The sequence below is a fragment of the Anarrhichthys ocellatus genome, unplaced genomic scaffold (assembly GCF_004355925.1).
Source record: "Anarrhichthys ocellatus isolate YVR2014 unplaced genomic scaffold, GSC_Weel_1.0 scaffold32, whole genome shotgun sequence".
Taxonomy (NCBI): Eukaryota; Metazoa; Chordata; class Actinopteri; order Perciformes; family Anarhichadidae; genus Anarrhichthys; species Anarrhichthys ocellatus.
Window position 1 is genome coordinate 996,532 of NW_022280062.1, and position 15,041 is coordinate 1,011,572.

At 41.8% G+C, this 15,041-nt stretch overlaps 1 protein-coding gene across 1 annotated transcript in view; it reads left to right on the forward strand.

Moving 5' to 3' along the window:
- obscnb (obscurin, cytoskeletal calmodulin and titin-interacting RhoGEF b) overlaps window positions 1–15,041 on the forward strand; it is a 48,442-nt gene that overhangs the window by 19,548 nt on the left and 13,853 nt on the right. The window contains exons 34-48 of the mRNA XM_031865290.1: window positions 1–22; window positions 710–784; window positions 5,481–5,747; window positions 5,880–6,146; window positions 6,496–6,762; window positions 7,189–7,458; window positions 8,388–8,654; window positions 9,134–9,412; window positions 9,898–10,155; window positions 10,387–10,653; window positions 10,920–11,192; window positions 13,175–13,441; window positions 13,660–13,935; window positions 14,052–14,324; window positions 14,562–14,852. The exon at window positions 1–22 is cut by the window's left edge and continues 68 nt beyond it. Of these exons, the coding sequence (XP_031721150.1) occupies window positions 1–22; window positions 710–784; window positions 5,481–5,747; window positions 5,880–6,146; window positions 6,496–6,762; window positions 7,189–7,458; window positions 8,388–8,654; window positions 9,134–9,412; window positions 9,898–10,155; window positions 10,387–10,653; window positions 10,920–11,192; window positions 13,175–13,441; window positions 13,660–13,935; window positions 14,052–14,324; window positions 14,562–14,852 (3,619 nt within the window). The remainder of the gene's footprint in view (window positions 23–709; window positions 785–5,480; window positions 5,748–5,879; window positions 6,147–6,495; window positions 6,763–7,188; window positions 7,459–8,387; window positions 8,655–9,133; window positions 9,413–9,897; window positions 10,156–10,386; window positions 10,654–10,919; window positions 11,193–13,174; window positions 13,442–13,659; window positions 13,936–14,051; window positions 14,325–14,561; window positions 14,853–15,041) is intronic.

The following is a 15,041-nucleotide window of genomic DNA, read 5'->3' on the forward strand; positions in this document are numbered from 1 at the left end:
TCTGCCAGCCTCAAGATCAAGGGTAGGAGGATTTATGATTTAAACCTGTACAATATATTAATAAAGATGTGTCTTTGGAATTTAATCTGCATCACTGCAAGAGATGCATTGTTCCGATTGAATCATAGACTACTTTAAACATTGACGTTAATAGGAGAAATAACGTGTTACATGTTGATTTTGTCTTGACTGCTGAAACACTTGTATTTAAGCACTTGCTTTTGCTTTGAAATTTCTGTCGCTCTCTTTTTTATATTGTTGTCTTATTTCTGTTTGCTAGCTCACAAAATGTCAGCATTCATTGTGGGTGTCTAATATCAGATTCATCCGATGTTTCCTTCACATTGTACGTAGTAGATCAAAAGGTTGGATGTCTTTGCCCGGCTTTGTGTGTTTGTTTGAATGGTGATCTATTATTAGAAGATTTTTCATCACTTCTTTCACTTTTTCTTTCCGTGCATTTGCGATTACAATACAAACTACAGAATGATGCTGTCAAGACGGGCTTCAATACCAAAGCGGAGTCCCCGTCACACAATTTGTCATTTTAGCAGTCTGTGGTTGTTGCTGCTGTTTAATGCGTGCTAGGTGTCTGTTTCTATTGGAAGTAGTGTTGACAAATCATAACGTATGTGTGCTGGTCCTACGTTGTTAGGAAGTACTGGAGATGATCAAGTATGTTACAGCATTCTGAATTGTTTCCTCTCAGCTGTGAAGCTGTCACTTCCTCCTTCATCTGCTAAACTGGAATCTAAGAGGCAGGAGACCAAAGAAACAACGGAAGGTATGGACAGAAGACGGCAATGTGCTGGCTTGACTTTCAGTTTCGTGTGCTCAGTCCATCTAGATAATGGTCTTTGTGTTGCCATGTGCAGCTTGCCCTTACATTTGTCCTGCACCTTTTGGCCTTTACAGGTTATGATGAGTGTATTATTTCTCACTGGTTTACCTGATTTGTCAGGTTGCAGTTGTGTGTGCCCATGCTGTGTCAAATGTTCCTTCTGTCCTATAGTTGGATCGTGTTTTGGAATTTGAATGTGGGTCTTTTTCCTCAGTGTTGTATTGCAGTACATGTAGCATAACCAGCTTATTTAAAGCAGAAGTAATAACCCTTGTATTTGTGTCAGTTGTGCTGGTGGCACCTTGATGGTTGGAGAACGATACCTGTCGTTGGCTGGAGTCTACATGAGCATAGTGTACTTGTGTGTGGCATGATTTATTGTCTTTGACATTATATTTGTGTGCTTTGGGAAGAATGAAGGTCTTTGAATTTGTGGCTCAGGTGTTCATATTAAATACTATAAGCCTGGCAGTGCCACTGGTTGCTGCCATCATACTTTATGCAGCGTTTCTATGTCAATGTTTGTATTTCAGCCAAGGGCCCTGAAGCTTTGTCCATAGCTGCTAAAGACAAATACAAGAGGCAAGAGATACATGAGGCAGTAGAAGGTAATTCTCTGACGATTCTTGGCTCTGCTTGGTTTTTTAGCCCATGTGCATTTGTAATTGTCAGTGTGTGCAACACTTAGCTTTATATTATGTTGGTATTGAGACATGTTTGTCATGTTCCTGCCGCTGTTTTTACCAAGTGCTAGCCTGTGGTGATTTCAAACTGGGTCCAATGTTGTCTTCGATATCATAGCTGTTACACTGCCAACTACTGGACAGACTCCTAAAGAGCAGCTCCTCAAACAGGAGGTCCAGAGAGATTCACGAGAGCTCAAAATGGGAGGTGAAGGTAATGAGATTCATGTTTGTGTGGCTTTTGTCTGATACTGTGACATCTGTCAGTACTGTAAGTATGGTCGTCAATTGTTTTGCTTCAGATGTAATTTCAGGCTTGTAGAAAAAATACTTAAGAAAGAAGAGCTTGAAAAATATGGAGGGATCTCAGTTTGGATTTGCTATCTGTGCATTAGCTTATGTTGCCTGATGAATGTGTAAAATATATAAAGAAGATGGCTTTTGTTTTCTTGTTAGGCCTCGTGTGTGTCTATGCGTGTTCCGTCGATTCGATTGGATGGCAAATACTGTTTAAAGCATTGTTTACACGTGTTCTTCGTTGAATGTTGGAACATTTTCATGCTGTATGTTTATGGCATGTTGGCAGTACTGTTTGGATTGATGCTGTGTGATGGATTATTGATAATGGTCTGTCAGAGGTGAGAGAGGCTTTGTTTTTGCTTATACCTTCATTGATAGTGATTGCTTTCTGCTCTCACACATATTGCCTCATTTTGACGCCTACTGTATGGACATCATGACGTCATGAATTGGCTTACATTGTGTCTTGTTGCTTCAAGGAATTGCTTTAAGGCCAGCCTCTACTATTTCATCTGCCTGCTGGTAAATGTCCCTTTTTTATTCACCTTTTAAATGACATGAGCTGCGTCATTTTTGGGACTTGTGTTACTATTAGTGGGGAAAAAAATAGATGCTTTCAATCTCAACGTCTGTGGATTTCTGTGGTCTCTGGGATACTTTGTTGCATGGAGGATTTTCAAACTGGGTCCAATGTTGTGTTTGATTTCATAGCTGTTACACTGCCAACTACTGGACAGACTCCTAAAGAGCAGCTCCTCAAACAGGAGGTCCAGAGAGATTCACGAGAGCTCAAAGTGGGAGGTGAAGGTGATGAGACTTATGTTTGTATGGCTTCTGTCAGTACAGCTTCTGTCAGTACTGTAAGCATGGTCGTCATTTGTTTTGTTTCATATGTAATTTCAGGCTTGTAGAAAAAGAAAAACACTTAAGAAAGAAAGAAAAACTGGGAAATATGGAGGGTGTAGTGGTCGTTTTTTTTTGTCAAGAAAGGTGATTTTAATTTGAGTTACATCTCGCCTGGTCGGAAGGCGTAATGTTAGGCAGCTCAGTTTGGATTTACTGTCTGTGCTGTAGGTTATGTTGCCTGATGAGTGTGTAAAATGTATAAACGTGACTTTTGTTTGTTTTAAACCCTCGTGCGTGTTGCTGTTCTGTCAATTCCATTTTGTGGCAAATACTGAATTTTATCCAGTTGTTTTAAAGCTTTGTTTACACATGTTCTGTGTAGAATGTTGAACATTTTGATGCTATATGTTCATGGCACTTTGGCGGTACTGTGTTGGATTGCTGCTATGTGTTGGATTATTGATAATAGTCTGTGAAAAGGAGAGAGAAGCTTTAATTGTTTAAGGACATTTGTCAGTACACCAAGTTGTAAACAGGCAATGATGTGCTTTACTGGGTTGGCCTGTCTTCAGGTTATGGAACTCATCGCTGTAAGATTGTGAGGTAAACGTTGTGTTTCATCCCAGTTGAAAAGACTGCTGCCGGAATAGCTGCAAAACAAGATACACAGAAGCAGGAGACCAAAGCGCCAATAGCAGGTATGACATGATTTTAGCTCTTTATCAGCCTTGTGCTTCTTCAATGTCTTTGTGTTGCCAAATGCAGGTGTTCTATCTCTACTGGTGTTTTTACTTTCTATAGCATATTGAGCATGCTATGTGTTTGGTTGTAGCTTGTTTGAGCTGCTGTAAGAGGTGGGCAATGGACAAAAATAATATAAAGGTTAAATTAGTTGTTACGGTTAGTTTAATAGAGTGTGACAATGTCAATATAGGGAGAGATGGTATTATATTAAATCGTATTAGATGTTGTATTAATGCCTGGCCGTTGCTGTCATGTGATGCTTTTCAGCTCTCCTCCAACAGCAGTTCTTTGTGATTCAATTTGTTAGGCGTTTGTGCTTCTTGTGGTTTTTGGTGGAAGTGACATGATGATTTGTAAGCAGCTATTAGCAGATAATTGTCCCTGTAACTCAAAACATGTTGGTTTGTGAGGCGTACTGTATATTGTGACGTGTGACCCTGTGCTTTGGCTTCAGTGTATATTGGCGTGCTGTGTACTTTCTCATAAAAGCTCCATTCATAGGTCAGTGATTGGAGTAACTGATGAGGGGATGTGTCTTAAACTTCAACAATGAGAGAGATGAAAGTGAATTGTATATTGCATGTGTACTCAGCAAACGCTCACTGGATTAAAATAAGATGAATTAATAGAGATGATTAAAAATATGATTTGTGGTTGCTGGCTCTGCAGGCGGCATGTTTCAGGTATAATCAGGCTTAAAATGTTTTATCACAGCAGTGAGGCTGCCAGATGCTCCAGCACCTGGGACATTACACTCTAAAGATGCCAAAAAAGTGGTGGAAGGTATGAACTCATCTAACATGATCTAAATATATTCATAACACTACTGTAATTGTTGGTCAAGCACTTGGTCATGGCTCTGTCTGTACATTTTGAAGACCCTGTTTTGACATGGCATGACTAAATGTATCATCTGAAAAATGAAGTTAAGAGCTTTCCCCACTGTTAGAATGAAAATCAAGTGAAGATGTTATTGTGTTGTCTTGGACATTGTGGCTCTAAATCGTGTACGGCACATTGCTTTTGAGTTGTCGTCTTGTTCAGTCCATCGGTGAATATTTGCACGTTGTGCAAGTTAAATTAAAACCTACATTATATGTCAACAAATAACTTCAGCTACAGCAGAGAAGTCACTGGCTTCAGCAGTGACCTCCAAAGTGGAACCTGAGAAGTAGGAATCCCAAAAGAGAGCTGAAGAACACAGTTTGTACAGTGTAAACGGGATTCTGTTTGCATTCAGTAGATTTCTTCTATGCTGTGATCGCATAATGTTACAGATGTGTGACATAACATCCTTGTGTCTTGAGGGTTTTGCAAATAGTCTGGCACATTTGTTCTTGTTGGCTGAGAGGCTGGAAATTGCATATTGGCAATTAGCATTAGAGTCACTCAATCCTCAGGTTGATTTCATTATTTTCAGCGGGTTTTTTTGTGTGTAATTTATCAGTTCGGCAACATTGTTCGATGTTTTGTTCGGCTTAAATTCCTCATTGTTAAATTTATGCTGCTCTGTGTTTTCGTCAGTGGATATGTTTTAGTCTGATTTGATTAATTACACCTGCAGAGATTACAAAGCCTGCTGTTTCTGAAGTCATCCCAAAGCCAGAACCTACAAAGCTGGGTACCGAAGTGAAAAGACAAGGTAGAATTTATATAGCACCCGCACACTGTTTCTTCCCCTCAGTTTTGCTCGGTTTTCTATGTAAAATTTTGTATGCCGTGGGATCAGTCTTGTTTGTTGTCGCTCACTTCGTTGTCACTTGTGAATGCCAGATTTGGGGTCTTCTTGATTGTTGTGGTCTCCAGAATAATTAAGACCTGCGATTGATGGACTTCATAAATGCTGAGGTGGCCTTCTGTTTTGAATGGGAGAAGGTATCATTGGCTGTGCACCAGTTTTGTAGCAGCCATATGTGTTCATTGTGCTTGTTTTGTTTATGTTTTTTGTTTTTACTTGAAAATTAACATTTTTTTAATACAGCATTCTGTAATCTTCCTCTGGGAATCCGCAAGCCTGAGTTACAACAACACACATCAACGTCTTGTCTGATCGATTAAATCCGCAGTTCTTCCAGTCGTAGTCATTCGAGACCTGGAGAGCCAAGAGGCCGAGGAAGGACATATTGTCACTCTGCACTGTGAGCTTTCTAAACCTGGACTCCCCGTCGAGTGGAAGAGGGGAACTCAAGTACTGAGTTGTGGAGAAAAGTACCAAATGAAACAAATAGGATTCAGTTATGAGCTACAGATCTTCGATTTGAGTCCTGGGGACACGGGAAACTACACATGCTGTTCAGAGGACACAACATGCTCAGCCTCTCTTGTAGTAAATGGTAGGATGGAGACCATGTCATTGTCTCATGCTTCTACTTTAAAGAGTCTTTCATTTACTTTTTCAATCAATTCTTCTCATTCTTGACCTTGTACTGTCGATACAAATCTTTTTTATTTCCTTCATTCATCAGCAGCCCCAGTTATTTTCACAAAAGAGCTTGAAAGTCAAATGGCTGCTGAGGGGGACAGTGTGACTCTGCACTGTGAGCTTTCTAAACCTGGTGTTCCTTTGGAGTGGAGGAAAGGAGAGCTTGGGCTTTGTCCTTGTGCCAAGTATGAAATTAGACAAACGGGACACCTGGCTTCACTGGTAATCCATGATGTAGACCAAGAGGATGCTGGGAATTACTCATGTGACACTGGTGTCCATCAAAGCACTGCACAACTAGAAGTGAAGGGTATGCTTGCTAAAAATTGCTGTTTGTTGTTGCTCGTCTTAAAGACTTACTACTGTAAATGTTGAACATTACACATGTTACACACGTGTTTTAAAAAAAGATAAATACAGAGAAGGTGTCTTTTTTCTGGCATTTCGTTCATTCTTCATCGACTGTGATCAATGTTGAACAAATTTGGGATTTGACACGATTTAAGGATAGAGACGTGAGACTCACTTCCACCTCTGTTACGATGATTTTGATTTTAGTAGCTTTAGTTTGAGTAGTTTTATGTGTGTGGCGGGCTATGCATTGTGCCAGCTTTCTCTCGCTTGTCCTAAATATCTTTCCTCCACCTCCTCCCCTGCAGCCCAGCCTGTGCTTTTCAAAACCCAGCTGCAAAACCTTGAAAGACAGGAAGGGCAGAGCGCTAGTCTTCGCTGTGAGACCACGAAGCCGGGAGCCAGTGTTGTCTGGAGGTGTGGTGACAGGGTGCTGGCATCCAGCAGCAAGTATCACCTGAAACAGGAAGGAACCATAGTCGAGCTTGTCATCTATAAACTGCAGGGAGCTGACGCGGGAGAATACTCCTGCGATACGGGCAACCAGAGGACTTCAGCTGTCCTCACTGTGCAGGGTAGGAGCTGTCTGTCCTTTTCACTTTCCTCTGGAGTCACGTCTTCCCACACTTTCTACATCACTCCACACTTGAGCATGATGTGCATCAAACCTTTCCTCTTGAGATCCCGTTTGCTGTCTTCCTGACTGCTATTATCTCTCATCCCACGTGTGTTCTTGCTCCTCACCGTTTTCAAAACTTCTCTGTTGATCTTGATCACTTATCTCTTCTCATCATTGGTGCCTGTCTGTGGTCTCCTTTCACAAACATTAACACACCCCTTACTGTTTTTCTTCACTTGCTACTGACATTAACAGCTCAGGAGAAATCTTTATATATTTAATCACACTTTAATCACAATCTGCTCAACTTGAACTATATCTCTGTCAAGAACTTCACGCAACAGATATGTAACCGTTCTTCTGAAATGTATTTGTCAAACAGAGGTCGAGGTTAACATACTGAAATTCTTGGAGAGCTGCGTTGTGTACGAGGGAGAAGATGTTCGCTTTGAATGTCGGGTTTCTCGTGAGGACGCGCCTCTGGCTCAGTGGACACTCCAGGATGTCCCGCTACAGAATAATGAAATGAACCTGATCATGTCCGAGGGTCCGGTACACAGCCTCACGCTCAGAGGGGTCACCACAGCTGACTCAGGAACAGTCACTTTCTCAGTGGGTAACCACACTTCCACTGCTTCTCTGACAGTCAGAGGTAAGGGAAATACAATGCTTTTTTATTTCTCTGGACGAGAATGAATACTTGCCCTTTTGCTCTTCTAGTAACATTTGCACTGTTTGTTTGTCTTGTGGGACACCTTCCCTCTGTCTTTTCAAACAGCATGCCCAAACATGGATGCTTGTGATTTCCTTAAGCTGTCTTTTTATTTTAACTTCCTACTGACTTCCTACTGACTTGGTATCCGTTCATCTATCCCAATTACAACGTATTCCACCATATTTCTACAGAATATGCATATTCACTCCTCTTTCCATTGAACTACCATTTCCCATTTACTTTTCAATGTAGTATTTAAATTCCATAATGGATCACGTTGATTCAAATGTGTACTTGTAATCCTTGTGCACAGCAAGTTTTCATCACTTTTTTAAACCGTATACTTTGGTGCTGGGGTCTAAGACGCTGACAGATGTAGTCTGTCTCCATATTGGGGTCCCGTCGAGATACAAGACATCGCCCATCTATGTCCCCTCAGCTCCTTTCACCTCTATATTGTCCTCCCTACAATAAAGAAAAAAAACCTCGCAAAAGTATTGTTATTGTTCAGATTGTCAATAGTGTACTTGTATTTTATATTGGCACTCTTCCTCTGTGTTGTTGTACGGTATGCTGCTCACAGACACTAAACATTATTTACCATGAGGCCGTTTAATCATTCACCATGTTTCATTGTGGTTTTAAACAGACAAACTATTTGTCAGCGAACATATGACTTGATGAAATGATTGCTGATTTTTTTTCTGATTCAGTCTATCAAACAAAAATGTAGATAAACCAGTGACCTCACCGTTCTTTTCATGCTCTGTTTTAAGCTTCTTGTTGGTTATGGAATTGGTAGAACGGTGGTTTACCCAAGAAACTTTTAAATTACTCGTCCTAATTGATAATGGTCTTTCTGGCAGCCGCACCTGTACTATTCAAGAAGGAGCTGGAAAGTCAAGAGGCCACTGAAGGACACAAGGCCACCCTGTCCTGTGAGACATCCAGCCCTGACTGCAAGGTGACCTGGCTGAAGGACTCCACTGTGATCAGCCATGGAGAGAAGTACAGTATGGAGCAGAGGACTACCACTCACATCCTGGTTGTACACAAGCTGAACGTGAAGGATAGTGGAGAATATACCTGTGATACAGGGGAAAGGAAAAGTACAGCTACCCTGACAGTGAAAGGTAACAGAGCACAGCTTCTTCTCATCTATGTTTCTTGTCTCCTTTTGTCTTCATCCTCCCTGCTGTTCATTTTACATCCATCCATCCCAATTAACAAGGGAAACAGATCTTGTACTTAGCGTCTATTTCTCATTGATTTTGAAGTGTGATTTCTTAATTGAGTTTTACTTAATTCTACTATGTTGGCTACACTTTTTTTTAATTCTATTTTTCTTATTCATTTCTTATTACTATTTGTGAGTCATCAGAGTAAAGTTATAATTAATGGATTTAAGTGAAGGTTTGTTTGATTATTAGATGTTATTATAATGGTTTATGTCAGAGTACTACATCCATTTTTCTGAGATCAAACCTGTGGCATGAGATAGTTAGTCCGTATCAAAATGAGATTATTGGTTATGGATACAAAATGTGACTGAGGCCTTCTGAGACGTCGAGAGATCTGATCACTGACCTCCCATCATCCCATTCACCCCCAGAGCATGTGCGCCTCATCCGAGAACTCTACGATGTCACTGTGGCCACTGGGCAGGATGCTGTCTTTGAGGTGGAGTTGTCACACTCCGATGTGACAAACGGGGAATGGTGGCTCGCAGACAACCTCCTCCAAAATAATGACCTGAATCAAATGAGCAGCCAGGGCAAAGTGCACCGTTTAGTCCTGAAGATGGTGACCACAGATGAATCGGGGGATGTGGCCTTCGTGGTGGGAGAAGAGAAGAGTGTGGCCTGTCTTCTGGTGGAGGAGACACCCAAAGGTAAAGGAGATGACATGGTCTCTAGAGATTTTTACTCCTCACATCCATCTCCATCAACCACCAAACTGCTTTGTCTTGGCAAATGGAAATATGCTGGCATCAACATCCTCGCCCTCGAGACTGGTTTTCCATTCTTTGGCTTTAGTTTTTGCTGTGAAATATTTAACGAAGATAAACTACTTAACATTGAAAATGTATGTTTTTTCTTGAATACGCATTGTTTGCAATACGTCATTTATCAAATGTTAGTTTAATGCTTAGTTTTCTGTTTTTTTTTATATTTCTGATGAAACTTTCAGTTGTGTCTTCACTATGCTGTAAAACTTGTGACATCATTTAATCGTCACTCCATGCATCCATGTATTTATGATTACAGTACAGCTTTGAAATCATTTAATGCCAGGGTTGTAAAGGAAGTGAAAAGGAAAAACTGCATGTAAATGCTACCATTATTAAATCTAGTTTTGGGTTTCCCATATTTACAGTGCTAATACTAGAGAAGCCACACAACACCGTGGCAGTAGAGGGTGAAGCTGTCACTCTGGCCTGCACCGTCTCTGAAGCCACGGCCACTGTCACCTGGATCAGAAACAACGTGGCCATCCGAGCTGGTCTCAAGTATGACCTGAGGAACAACGGAGCATTCCACCAGCTTTGTATCCACAACCTGGTGCCTGAGGACTCAGGAACGTACACTTGTGACACCGGAGATGCACAGTGTGACGTCACCTTGACTGTGGAAGGTAAAGAACGATGCCGCCTGTACAAAAATATTTTTCCTGTTGATCAGATTCGAGAATGTGGACCGAGATAGGATTAAAATGATCAGCGGAACTATTCTTGAACTTCCGCTTCCCTCAACCACAGACCCAGTCTGGCATCACTGTGCATCAGCTAAACGTTTGTCTGAAGAGATGGTTGTCTTGTCATCTCAACATCTGATGCCAAACTTCCCCATTTTAAATTCTGACCAGGTGCCCCAGTGTTCTTCCACAAAGAGCTCAAGAACCTGGACGCCACAGAGGGTGATGATGTTACCCTGCGCTGCGAGCTGTCTAAGCCATGTGTTCGTGTTGAGTGGAGGAAAGGAGGCACAGTCCTCCATCCTGGTAAGAAGTGTGAGATGAGGCAGGAAGGGTGCATTCAAGAGCTCTTTTTACGGAACCTGGAGCCTGAGGACAGTGGCTACTACACCTGTGATGCAGGAGACCAGCTCACCACAGCTTCTTTGGCAGTGCAAGGTAGCCTATTTATACAGTTTCCTCTATCTTTGAGTGTTCTTAAGGCTGATAAGTTTAATTCTGAACGTATTCTAGAATTTATTCTTTCAAGTAGAATAGTAGGTATGTTTTTAGGACTGGCCTACGTCTTTGTAAACTGTGGATGTTGCATGGTGTCATATCTGGTCAATCTTTTATGATATGTTTCTCTGTAAAGTTGATATATCGCTGACAATGAGTAAGTTAGAGGCTCAGTGTATGCATATGTGTACTTTTTCACTCAACAGTGAAAGAAGTCTTCATAGTGTGTGGTCTTAAGACCATCGACGTCTTTGTTGGGGAATGGGCAACCTTCTCCTGCCAGCTGTCTGGTAGGGCACCTGGCCAGGTGCAGTGGTGGCTGGATGGCACCTTGCTGGAGAACAGCCCCTTTAGTGAGATAGAGCTGAGCGAAGGCCACATCCACACGCTCACCTTAAAGAACCTGGCCACAGATGACTCTGGCACTGTCACCTTCAATGCTGGCAGTTTAACAGAAACAGCCAAGCTCTTAGTCAAAGGTATCACATTATAGAGATACTCCTTCTTAGCAGCAGACCCTGCAGAATTGTAATTCTACATTTCAAATCTTATAAACGTAGTATTTGGAGCTTCATTTCAATCCAAGGTTGCTGAATGATCGGCATTATATGTGGAGAAATTCTTCTTTAAGAACAAGTAAATATACCATGAATTATGTGTTCTGCAGGGTTCCTTTAAAAGTTTGAAGTTCATGAATAGATTAATTGTTTCAGTGAATTTCAGTGCTTCATCATGCATGAGCAGCATTGTTCCTCATTCCATTAATAATAACAAAGCAGTAGATAGTTCCATGTTGTATGCTTTGATACAACCAAAACATACCACTGGGTGCAGCACCACAGCAACGTTTTATTTGAGTACCACTCAAAGGACTCAACAAACCTAAACATCTAAAAACCTGGAGTCAGATATGCTGGTGAAAAGAAATTATCAGCAATTAATTAAAAAAAATAAATAGATTGAGAGACATTTTATTTCTGCTCCTCCTTTGGATTCTTTGTGAATCCTTCCTATGTGCTGTATTTTGGGCTGCAGAAATCAAAAAAATCAATGATAATCACGATTAATGTTTCTCACTTTTGAGATCACAATTGTTCATCCATTTTGGGGAACAAAGCAGTTTAATATCTCTTTAACCATTGCTCCCTCTAATTGTTCAAATCTTTTCATCAAAATAAGGTATGACACATAATCAGGATGTCTTCTTGAAAACATAAATACAATTGAACACCCAGACCATATACAACTTTTGGATACGTAAACACTCACTCAGTCGTTAACTGTTGTCAATAGAAGATAGTCAGGGCTGTTATTGTACAGCCGTGACTCGAGCTAATCCGACAAAAATAATCGGTCCGCATTCAAACTTTGTAATAAAACACCCTCGACCTTTTCTTTATAGTGTCACCAAATCAAAAGATAGTATTCAAAAACAAAGGACCGGTGCCTATTGGAGGCACACTCATGGATGGTGAACGACTGTGCCAGTGAACGACTGTGTCAGTTACCTCACTGGCAGATCGGCAGCATTTGTACGTTGTCAGCTGCATTTCAGAGATGCACTGAATACTGCCAAGTGTTATGATCGCTAGTGACGCTTTAGCCAAACGTGTTTGGGAAGAAAAGATCTGTTATTCACTGCATGCTGGAAACATCCGTCTGTGATTGGGATCCCCCGAGTCATTATTTAAGACCACACACTCTTAAATTGTCAATTGGCACTTGTTCAAGTTTATTGGTTGGAGTCAAAAGCATGATCGTGATTATTATGTGGTTTAATGGGCAGCCCTGAATGTATGGCTAATGTAAATGATGAATCATACAAATATGGTGGTTGGATTTAGAGAAAACATAGTCGGCTTGATTTTGGTGATGCTAAGATTTGATCCGAGTTCTATTGTACAGAGTTAGTAAAACACTGAAAAGTGTGAACAGAAACGATGTGTTAGGAAAGTGCTGCTCCACCCATCCATGACGGCCGGCTGCTGTTGAACACTCATACTCCATTTACCTCCACCATCCCATCCCACCAAGCCCTGCCCTTAACCTTTAAGCACTAAAACGGCTAACCTCCCTGAACCTAACTTATGAGTTTAGTATTTTTATCCACTCCCCCCCCCCCCTTCTCATCAGCTGTGTGGATTGTGACCATTAACCTGAAACTTGATGGTTGGGCTTTTTGACCCCCTAGTCATTTTCAGAGCTCATATAAGATAACACAGTGGTCACAATGGACAGTAAAATAGCATCTTATATTTTAATTTATAAGATACTGTACCATAGCACATACAATTTGTCCTGGACAATCCATAAAAACACATTAATAATCACTCACATATGAATATCACTTCAACATTCTTTTGGGGGTTATAAAGCCCAAATGTCTTTCGACATATCCTTCACTTATCGTCACATCTAATGGCCAAGCCCTCACCCTATGACCCCTGCCCCCCAACCTCAGATCCCACAGTTGAAGTGGTGAGCGAGATGGAGGACATTCGGGTGCTTGAGAACCAACCGGCTGAGTTCATCTGCCAGTACTCACGGCCAGTCAAGGCTCAGTGGAAAAAAGACGGGCAGCCATTGCAGCCTGATGGCCGAAGGGTGTTAGTGGAGCAGGACTGGAATGTGGCACGCTTGTACATTAGCCGTGTGTCTGCTGAGGACAGGGGCACATACTCCTGTGAGGCAGAGGGGATCTGCGCGGTCGCTTCACTTTACGTGGAAGGTGAGCTTCCTTCCACATGGAAAAAGCACCAACCTCTAGGGAGTCTCCTCTGCTCCCTTAAGTCCCATAATTACTATATGTGGCCACATAAACTGATCTGTTGCTGACCATCATAAATGATGTTGTGATGATTTGTTGACAAATTATTTAACGTCCGAAATATTGCAGTCTTCTTAAAATCTAGTTTTTTATATTGTGCTTCTTTGTTTTCTTTACAGGCAAACCCATTGACATTGTCCAGGGCCTGGAGAATGTAGAAACCTTTGATGGAGGCGAAGCGCTGTTTGAGTGTGCCATCTCTCGTCCTGAGAGCAAAGATTGCCGCTGGTTCCTCGATGGGAAACCAGTTAAGGAGTCCCCTAATGCTGAAATTGTGACGTTTGAGAGTGGTCGTCGTCATCTGCTGCTGCTGAAAGAGTTGAGAGTGAAAGACAGTTGCGCAGTAACCTTCAAAGCTGGCACAGCATCCACATCTGCCCAACTCTCTGTCAAAGGTGAGTCATCCAAAGCTTCAAGACTTTGAAGTTTGCATTCATGGCATTATTTCTCCTGAATTATGCATTCTAGTATAATAAACCTACATTTCATTCGGTCTATTCTTTCCTATAAGGCTGGCAGCTGGATGTTGTGAAGGCTCTGGAGGACAAAGTGGCTGCAGTGGGAGAGAAGGTTGAGTTTTGTGTTGAGCTCACCGAGCCTGTCCCCGTGGCAGAAGTAGCCTGGTATGCTAATGGTGTTGAGATCAAGTCCAGTGGCCTCTGGGCTATGAGGGCTGACGGATGTTCGTATCGCCTCGTCCTGAGACAGGCACCTCTTTTGCCACAGCAGGAAATTACATTTGCTGCAAGAGATGCTCTCTCTTTGGCCAAGCTCACCATTATCAGTAAGTGTTTGAAGAAAATCACAAGGCTATACACGTAACCATGCGTCTCTAAGTTAATTATTCCACTTACTAATGTATTCCAGTAATGTGCTCTGCGTGGCAATTCCACTATGTAACATGATAGAGAGATAGTCTTGATACTGTAGAAAACAGAGAATGAATGATAACCATTGCAATCTGTTTAGTTCTTAATTGTTCATAGAAGCATCTAACGCCTGCTTCTCTCCCTCTTAACAGCTGTACCTGATCCTCCAGAGGACGCAGAGGTCCTCAGTAAGACTGAGAAGTCGGTCACCCTCTCTTGGTTCACTCCTTTACATGATGGAGGGAGTCCCCTTCTGGGCTACAGGGTGGAGATGCGGCTGGCAGACAGTGCCCTATGGCTTCCATGTCATTCTGAACCTGTGAGCAACACAGAGTTTGTGGTTGAAAATCTTATCCCGGGGAGCGACTACAGGTTTAGAGTGGCAGCCAACAGCAGAGCTGGGACTGGAGAGGCCGTTGAGTTGCCTCAGACGGTGCAGCTTGGTGAGTGGATGTGTGGTTTAGTTTATGAAATGGTGTACTTGAGTTTGCTTGTTTGCCAGGGCACTTTGCTTATTATTGCTCCGTTAACTTCAGTGGTTTACACAAGATGGAGATATGAGATCAAAACCCTTGTCAGAAATTTGGTACTTTTTGGCTTTACGGTACATTGTTGTGCTTTTATTTACCTAA